The sequence below is a fragment of the Leptidea sinapis genome, chromosome 32 (assembly GCF_905404315.1).
Source record: "Leptidea sinapis chromosome 32, ilLepSina1.1, whole genome shotgun sequence".
Lineage (NCBI taxonomy): Eukaryota > Metazoa > Arthropoda > Insecta > Lepidoptera > Pieridae > Leptidea > Leptidea sinapis.
The window spans coordinates 4,443,617-4,452,971 of record NC_066296.1 but is presented as its reverse complement, the minus strand read 5'-3'; the positions used below and the strand labels follow the sequence as shown (position 1 = coordinate 4,452,971).

At 31.4% G+C, this 9,355-nt stretch overlaps 1 protein-coding gene across 1 annotated transcript; it reads left to right on the top strand.

Moving 5' to 3' along the window:
- Nucleotides 1-3,177: 3,177 nt before the first annotated feature.
- On the top strand, nt 3,178-7,314 carry LOC126974502 (histone H2A.V). The gene is made up of 5 exons (XM_050822018.1): nt 3,178-3,326; nt 3,469-3,546; nt 3,710-3,823; nt 6,533-6,732; nt 6,818-7,314. Exons 1-4 carry the CDS (start codon nt 3,324-3,326, stop codon nt 6,725-6,727), a joined length of 390 nt encoding a protein of 129 aa, XP_050677975.1. The 5' UTR covers nt 3,178-3,323; the 3' UTR covers nt 6,728-6,732; nt 6,818-7,314.
- Nucleotides 7,315-9,355: the final 2,041 nt, after the last annotated feature.

Genomic DNA, 9,355 nt, shown 5'->3' with positions numbered 1-9,355 from the left:
GTAGCTTCTAAATTTTTTTTTAACTCAATCACAATATACAAACCAACTTAGAATTGAACATTGTTCGTTTTATGCAAAAAAATTAAATTAAATATTAGTCAAAATATGTATATTTTGTGTTGCCTGCTTTAGAAATTATTTTTCCCCAATGCACATTATTTTTGCCATAATAAAATTAATATTGTTTTTTACTTGTACCAAGAGTGAACACAATTATATATACAAAGTATTGAGTTGTTCTTATATCATACATGGAATAACTCCATTATGTCTTGAAGTACTTCACAGACCATTTTAACTGGGAAACTGAAATTGCTATCGTTTTTTAAGCTTATCCCACGACCTTGATTTTTTTAGTTCCATAAGATCAAAAGGTGGTTTTAATTATAACCCTACATTCCAGTTTCAAAGCGCATATAAAAATTGGTAGTACATGGTGAAATAAAAAGTATCAATTCTGGCAATTGTATCCCTTTAGAAGAGATTAAGATTCTTACGCACCCTGAAGTTTGCTACGAAAAAAAACTAAACGCTTATACCAATGGCGCAACTGAAATCGAAAATAATGATCTAGAAGATGTAAACCTTATAATAATTGACAGTGATCATGATTATTTGACGTCTCGAGAGGGATAAAGTAGGCCCACTTATCTTTAAAATAAATAATTTTATATCATTTGTTTTTGAATAGTGGAGCATAATGCAGTAATGAAAGTAAACGCATTGCAATGTTCACGTACTAGTAAAGTCATGAAATCACGTCCGAAATATGTCAAGTTGGCCGCTATGTATTAAGTATGTGTTATATGTTAATATTTAAGTAGTAAGCATTAATATGTTACTGTTTCAATACAATGCCACTTAGCTTGAATGTTGTTTTATTTTTCATAAATTCTTAATGCGTGTATATGAAAATTGTCACATCACGTCATATTATTCAATAACCCTTTTATCCCAAGCAAATGAATGAAACGGATAAAACCTCGCAGAGCTACTAGTTAATTACAGATTATTGGACTTAAGATAGTTTAATGGACCTCCAGCCAGTGCGGAATTGTTAAAAATCAGGGTGGAGCTTTGATATGGCAATACCACCCACCTATCATGCTATCTCACATGCGGCATGGAATTTAATTGTCTATTTATTATTATATTAATCAGTCTACGATAGAAGTAGTCTCAGCGTGCCCCTTTTGGCAATAGTTTTGACAGGAGGATTCTTAGGTGTTGTCATATTGTTATTATGACTAAAATGAGCCTATACTGAATTAATTATTATGACACAATGTCACATACTCAACAGATTATTGGAAATGTAAATGAATTAAACATAATAAGGAAAACCATCTACTGATAATTATATATTTATTAAAGGACCATAACATAACAAAAGATAAGTAGATAATATTAGATAAGTAATTTCATATAAATCACGATTTCCTATTAAAATATTGTGTGAATAATACACTTAGATATCTAATAATTATCAGGAAATATTATATTGTCTTCATTTTTATTTCTTTTCACATGTATTCCTCAGCCTAAGTTGTATATCGCTTGTCCTTTCAATTTGTAATGAAGTTACTGACGCTACTTCTGTAGAGTTAATATTCTAAGGGTTGACTGGAGGTTGAAGCTTGCATCTCTAGGCTCTGTGTATCTATGTTTGAGCTTACAAACATAAAAAATTTAGGTACCTACTTAATGACAGCAATAATTTATAAGTGTTAGGATCACAGTGTGATGCAACAATAAAAATAATTTTTTTGTTAGCAACAGCAAAGAATATATAATATTTAATAGTACAATTAGTAATAGTAAAGCACTTACATGAATAAATTCTAAAGGAATCTTCACTGACTGACTGTCTTCAACGAGCCGTTTGTTTTTATTTTTGGCTACTTGTGTTACATAAAAGTGGACTGAATAAATTCTTGTAGTTATATTTACTTGGCACCCATATACATGTTCGTCCTGTTACATTTATCTTACCTTAAAATATTTTTGTTTATTATTTTATAACACATAATAACTATCATGCCCCTTAATTTATTATCATCGAAAGGAAAACGTACAAATGTCGTTCTAATTTTCTTACTCCAAACAAATTCCGTTGTTAATGAATACTAATAATAAATATCTGCTGTATGCTATTTTAATAAAATTGACAAAAGAACATTCTCTTTGTCACTGTTTTATGCGATGTTTATTTTAATTACAATAAATTTACTGAAAAATGGTCACTTAATTAATGACGTAAAAAAATACTTATGGGATAAATTTAACATATTAAATTTATTTTAGTCGAGCTTGTTGCATATTATATTGAAAACGTAATAATACTTACTAACTTATTAATTTTATACAATTTATTATTATATTAGACCTTAAAGTCAGATAAATATTGTTTTAGTTGACAGTTTCAGTTCTATTTCATTCATTATTAACATTAAATAAAATTACATAGCATAGATGGTAATCACTGGTTGGCTCTGCACAGGGATTCCTAGTGAGCCACCCAGAGGAATTTTATACATTAAAGGTGCCTCTTTGTTTCTGTTTTTGAGACTGAGACTGTAAATAATTTATATTAGGCATGAAGAACAATGTATGTAATTATATTTAATAATAAATAAATGAAATGAAATGAAAACTTACGATCTGGCAGCAAGACACACTACACTCAACCATAGTGTTAACTCTTATAACTTTAAAGGATTCTTCATATCATACCAATTGTGATTAAAAACAATAAAAATACTATTCGCCAACCGACGACATGACGCTTTTTGTCCCAAAGTTGACATAGGGACAAACAATAAAATGAGTTACGCGATAGAATTGCAAATCAATAGCTTTGTCTCGTTCTTTCTCAGCCTAAGTTGTATATCGCTTGTCCTTTCTATTTGTAAAGAAGTTACCGACGCTGCTTCTGCAGTATTAATATTCTAAGCACAAAATTTAATATTATGGATGGTAGAGGTAACAATAAACAAAATACTATGAAATAAAAGAAAAAAAATTCAAACACCAATTTAATTCCTTACTTTTAGTGTGTTATTTTTATTTTTATGTTATTATTACTTACCGATGATAAATGACTATAATATTTAAGTCTGGCAGCACAAACTGCCCCCGCCATTTTGAATGACGCTTATTGGTTTATTCTTTAGTTGTCTTTGTTGGTTGTTCCGGTTATCGAGTTAGCCAACATAATAACACTAAAATAACCGCGGCGCTGCCGTCTTGTTACGTTGATTTGGCTTGGCGCCTTTCCTGTATCGGTTTCTCTGTAGTGGTGATAGTGCGTTACACGTAACAAAATGGTGAGAATTACAAGATTTTGTGTTAAATCGATCGAAATTCCTCAAGCAAATTGTGTGATCTGATGGGGAAATATCTTAGTTGTTACCTGGCGAAATTTCATCTTCGTACGATCAAAATTAATAGGTAATTTCATGATTTTAGGCTGGTGGTAAAGCTGGTAAAGATTCTGGGAAAGCTAAGGCTAAGGCGGTGTCCAGATCAGCAAGAGCAGGACTTCAGGTATGGTGAACAGTATTAAAAAATTCATTAAGGAATTATCATATAATATATTAAATCTTTTAGTTAGTCCATGAAAGATTGATTAAATTAAATAATACGTATGACCGATGCCATTATGGCGGCCATACGCCTATTCGGGTACTGATGAAAACAATTATTTTAGTTTCCAGTTGGAAGAATTCATCGGCACCTCAAAAATAGAACAACGAGCCATGGGCGTGTTGGAGCTACGGCAGCGGTATACTCGGCAGCTATTCTTGAATATCTTACTGCCGAGGTAGGTAATTGACTATGACGCTTTATCAATATGGCTGCTAGCGTGCCTCTATTTATCGTGTTTCATGACTTATCAAAAAGGATAATAATGAAATTTTTGGTAAACGTATCATATAGATTGGTTATTTCAATTGTTTTCATAATTAAATTTTTAAAGTAGCGTCCTTTGTTTCGATTTTATTACGTTGAATATTTTGGCGGGAAAGTGGCGTGTACTGAGGGGCTAGGTTATTGTTAAACTATTTAAAAAAATCATAAACAAAGGATGTTTTATAAACATTTAAATATCTTTTCAAACTATACATAGTCCTGAGGTGGGACATATTATTGGTTTTTAAAATGATTTAGGTACTGTCGAACATGTTGCTTTTTATTATTAGAATTTTTAGAAAAGTAGTAGCCACAGTGATCTTTAGAAAATACTGACACTACAAATAATCCTTAAGGTAAAATATTGTAAGTAAAGTTGGTCATGTTCAGTGATGATATTGAATATTGTAAGTAATAAATATGTAGTAAATATTTCAAGTTCAGTGATGATATTGGCAAAGGTATGGATAACACTTAGTTCCCTTCTTGAGGAACACAAAGTTCCTTCTGCCTCATTTTTGGGCACATTGGAAAAGATATTTTAATACAAAATTTATGAAAATAGTGTTTGTCTTGGAAATAGATCAGATATAAACAGTGAGAATATAGATATGGCCCGAGATACTGTCTTCAATGGAGACCTCATAATATGCACTGTCATATAAGTCGGCAGGCAAGCTTTTAGTTCTGGGCTGTTATGCTGCTTATGTGCTGAAATAAAAAAAATACCAATATGTACCTACTGCTATGGGTTACCAGTGTGTTCCTAAAGTGCCCCCTATTTGATTAACATTTTTTGGTTCAGGTAAATTAATCGGAATATTTATAAAAAAATTGTAGTTGATAATCATCTTACATTTATAATTTATTTTAACCATAATGGTTATGTTATAGAAAAAAATGATTTAATAATCAAACAAAATATTAACCCCCTTATTCATAATGGTCCGCTAATTGTAAACAGCCACTTAGGAGTGTTTTTTCTCATTCTGACTTAGGTCAATAGAAGAAGACAGAGTGAGAATTAACAATGCTTTAAGTTAGCAGACTATTGTGAAGAAGGGGGATAAAATATAAATTTCAACTGAAAGTGAAATGATTTGTGTATGCACCAACCTCCGCAATGCACTCATTAATAGATAAATGAGTAGATATTTTGGATATTTTCTAAAACTATAACATGCATTTGGGCAACATCGCTATATTAAAAAAAATAAACAACTGTTAATGGTTGGGGATGATTCTGCCTGTGGTATTTTTCAGAAAGTAGCAATCATGCCAATTTAAAATTAAGAAATTAGGTTTAAACTCCAAAGTCCAAAAACTAGGCTACATAAAATAAGTAATTCATTTGTAATCTAAAAGTTGTCAATTAATAGATTTAAACACTATTAAGAGTGAATTAGAGTTATAGGGCCTAAACATATTGGCTTTATTCATGTAGGTCACAGAAATAACACTAGACAAAAAAATATTTTTCATATTGAATTTACTACAACTTTGTAAGCAATTGAGCCTGAAGCAGAGTTTCTGGTAACATTATCATCCTGCCACCTTTACACTTTAAAATTCTTCATTAATAACAGATAAGGCTGTTTGGCAGTGAAATAGATTGCTCATAATCACTTATAGTATGTCATTTATATTAATTTATAAAATGCTCAACTTTTATTATGACTAGGTGTATTTAGTGACAATATTTAACACATCTGTTAGGTTCTTTAGTTGCGTTTTTTTAATGAAAATAAGGGACAAGACGAGCAGCTCGTTCTGCTGATGGTGGTTGATACACCTTAAAGTTAGTGAGCTGTCGGGGCAGGGCACTTAAATGGCTCTGATTGTGGTGGCATAGTGGGGCATGTCCTGAGCATCCAAAGGATATGTGGGAGGAAGGCGATGGTGTTGTCCATGTGTCATGCATATGAAAGGGTGGTACTTGTTGTGCCAGGTCTTTCTTGTCTAAGGGGATTTTTATCTCTTATTTAATATTCATACTATAACCATTTTATAGTTATTAGTTTAAATATATAATTGCTCGCATAATAACTACTTATTTACAGTGTATGCAAATTGATACATTTATATCTGCACTTGTTGCTCTTCTGAGATTTTTAAAGATAAACCACTTTTTTACTTACATAAGTATGTTTAAACAATTTAGGTGCATCACTTTACATATATTGTATAAAATATAATATACAATGCTGAAACTAAATATAGATTAAAAGTTACTAACCAACAGTTGGAACAAAACATTAGTTGGAACTACTGTTTACATAATGGAAATATTATAATAACTAACAAATGATTACTAAATATATCTGTAGCTTGTGTAATTGTGATTCATATCAGTAATAGTTACAGCTTTGCTGTTTAATTAAATTAAATTACAGTTTGTTGCTGTTTAATGGTTATTTTAATTATAATTTATACTTGTGACAATAATATACATGTCTCGTCCATAGTAGGAGTTGAATACATTCATTGTTAGGACTGACATGTCATTATAAATTGATTTGGCTGGCTTGAAAATCATAGTTAATAAGGAGAAAATGTGATTCCGCTGGCCATCCATATAAAAAATTTAAAATGTAAATAAATATATATGTATTTCTTACAGGTCTTGGAATTGGCTGGGAATGCATCAAAGGATCTTAAGGTGAAGCGTATTACACCCCGTCACTTGCAACTGGCTATCAGAGGAGATGAGGAACTGGATAGCTTAATTAAGGCCACCATTGCTGGAGGAGGTGTCATCCCACACATTCACAAATCACTCATCGGTAAAAAAGGTGGACCAGGTGCACCAGTTTAATAGAGGTAATTGTTGTTGGTATTTAGTAATAACTGACATATCTATAATGGTATTTGGCAGCATCAGTAATGTTTATTATCTTTGTTTCAGCTCACATAACATTAATTCAACCTGCAACAATAATCAGCATAACAAGTTCACAGCAAATGGATTGTACATATACATGTACATCCTCCGTAGCTTAAGTGTTGTGGTCAGTGTGGTGCAGTGGTGGTACTTTATAGAACTGTTGCTCTGGACATAACTTGTAGATTGTAAGACATAGGGATACTTTAGATTAAGGAGATTTAATTACAATATTTCATAAGCTTTAAGTTTTGTTTCCATTGTTTGTTCCAATAGGCTATTAAAACTTTCTGCTCGCAAGCAGCAAACTTTTTGCCAATTATACTTCATGGAACACTTTGTTTCATGAGAAGTAAGTAAACTTATCTTGTTTTTAAGCTCTAAGCTAATTTAATATTATTTGCAGCATTATTATCTTAATGACGAATTGTATGATGCAACTGATTGAACTATTTGTTACAAATAATAAGATTTACTGTATTTTGATCTTGAAAATATATTAATAAATATTGTCTATACAACTTTTTTTATTTAAATTTGACATTTAACGCAAGGGGTTGGAACTACAAGTGTCTGGCTAATGAGGAAACATCTTCTACTTATTACCCAAGTATTATATATAAAAATCTGCTTTTATACTATGACATAACAAAAATTTTAATTTCATTAACATTAAGGGTGTCTGGCAAGGGGATGCCACGATATTAAGTTTCCCGCAAAGAATAACGTGATTTTTAATAATATTCTGAAGGTAATATCGAAAAATCGCATTTAATTATTTGATGTATTTAGATCGGTATTTTTCATACCTTCTGTACCGTTTACCTGCCAAAGCCACGTCTGGCAAGGTGTTGGAACTATCAAGTGTCTGGCGAATAAGGAAACATCATATACTTATTACCCAAGTATTATATACAACGTGAACCAGAAAGGGTATAACATCCCTTCAATGGTACGTTATTTGGGTCATATGCAATAGTATGGTGATGTTTAAGTTTTAATAAATAAATAAAAAAAAAGAAAAAGACTTCCCTACGAAATAAAAATATTATTTTTCAATTTCTTTTCTTAGACAACCCCAAATTTAAAGAGACTGCCAGTTTTAGGCGGGGCCTTTGTTTATAAACAGAATGAGGTCACCTACCTATGGACTTAAATATAAATAATCTATGATTAAGGAGTATGCACACTACATGAAATGTGGCTTGTGTCTATGTTATTATTCATTAATTTTTTACTTCCTGTTATTGAAACAAAATAAGAAATTACATAACATTACACAGTTTCACGTCTCTATTCCTGAAGGGTTAGAGGTGTATATTTTCCACCCACGTTTCACTATGTTGAATTCCCACGTAATAGGGGGCGAGCATCTACATTTCTGAACTATGGGCTGCTAATGAGAAATTTCCTACGAAAAACTCAATAACTGCCCCATTCCATACCCAAGCCGGGTACAAAACCCGGTCCGGGAATGGAGTACATATTATTAATACGAGGATGGTCAAAGATATCCATATTTGACAAAAAAAATCCGTGAAGAACAATTTATATATATATATATATATATATATATGTTGGGACTCCTATATATATATATTAAAAAAAACACAGTTACAATTACACTAGTTTTTATCTTTTAAACGTGTTTTATTTAAATTTGTAACACTCGCGGAAATCAGAGTAAATACTAACATAATATAGTTTCATAATAAGATTAGAATTAAAAAAAACTTTATTGGGTAATACATAACTACAGTAAATACAAATTTAGAAGTATTTTCAATGTCAGCTAAAGCAAATGCACATACAAAATAACTTTGTCTTCATGGCAAAATGAGAAACAAATTGCTTCACAGCTGCAATGAATCGTAGGCATTTTACTATTATCTGATATTATGTCACATCTACGTTTTTCATCTGTTTAAGGTCAAAGAGAGTTCAAAAAAACAGCTGATTAGGGTTGAGGGAATCATAGTTTTTGCGAAAACTTAGCACTTTAAATATTGTATTAAATTATAATCCTAATTCATTTCTGACTTCACATAGTCATTAGAGATGACCTAAGGAATGTCTGGTTCAAAGCATAGTATACCCATTTAGTTTCACCTTGTATAAAAATCAGCTTTTATATTATGACGTAAGTAAAATTATCATTTCATGAACATTACGGGTGTCTAGCAAGGGGTTGCCACGATGTTAAATGTGGCAATGAAAGACGTGATTTTTAATAATATTTTGAAGGTAATACCGAAAACTCAGGTAAGGTATTTAGATCGGTATTTTACACATCTTTATTACAGTTTACCTGCCAAATCCACTGTAACCCAAACTACATAATGGTCAATCGTTCTTACCTGTATTCGGAGCATGTGCTGACAAACTTTGAGCTTTTATTAAATAACGTAGGTATCTGGGGACCCCAGATTATTTGTAATAAGTGGCATAATCGTAGTAGGTAATCGATAAGTGTGGCACATCACTAAAGGGGCGGTATCAGTTCATGAAGTACTTATGAAATTTTAACATACAATACGAAACTTCATCGTGTGTTGCAATGAG

Excerpts from the sequence above, each read along its gene's own strand:
- LOC126974502 (XM_050822018.1), top strand. Across the intron at positions 3,547-3,709 it reads CAGCAAGAGCAGGACTTCAG|TTTCCAGTTGGAAGAATTCA; the intron begins GTATGGTGAACA and ends CAATTATTTTAG. Across the intron at positions 3,824-6,532 it reads TTGAATATCTTACTGCCGAG|GTCTTGGAATTGGCTGGGAA; the intron begins GTAGGTAATTGA and ends TATTTCTTACAG.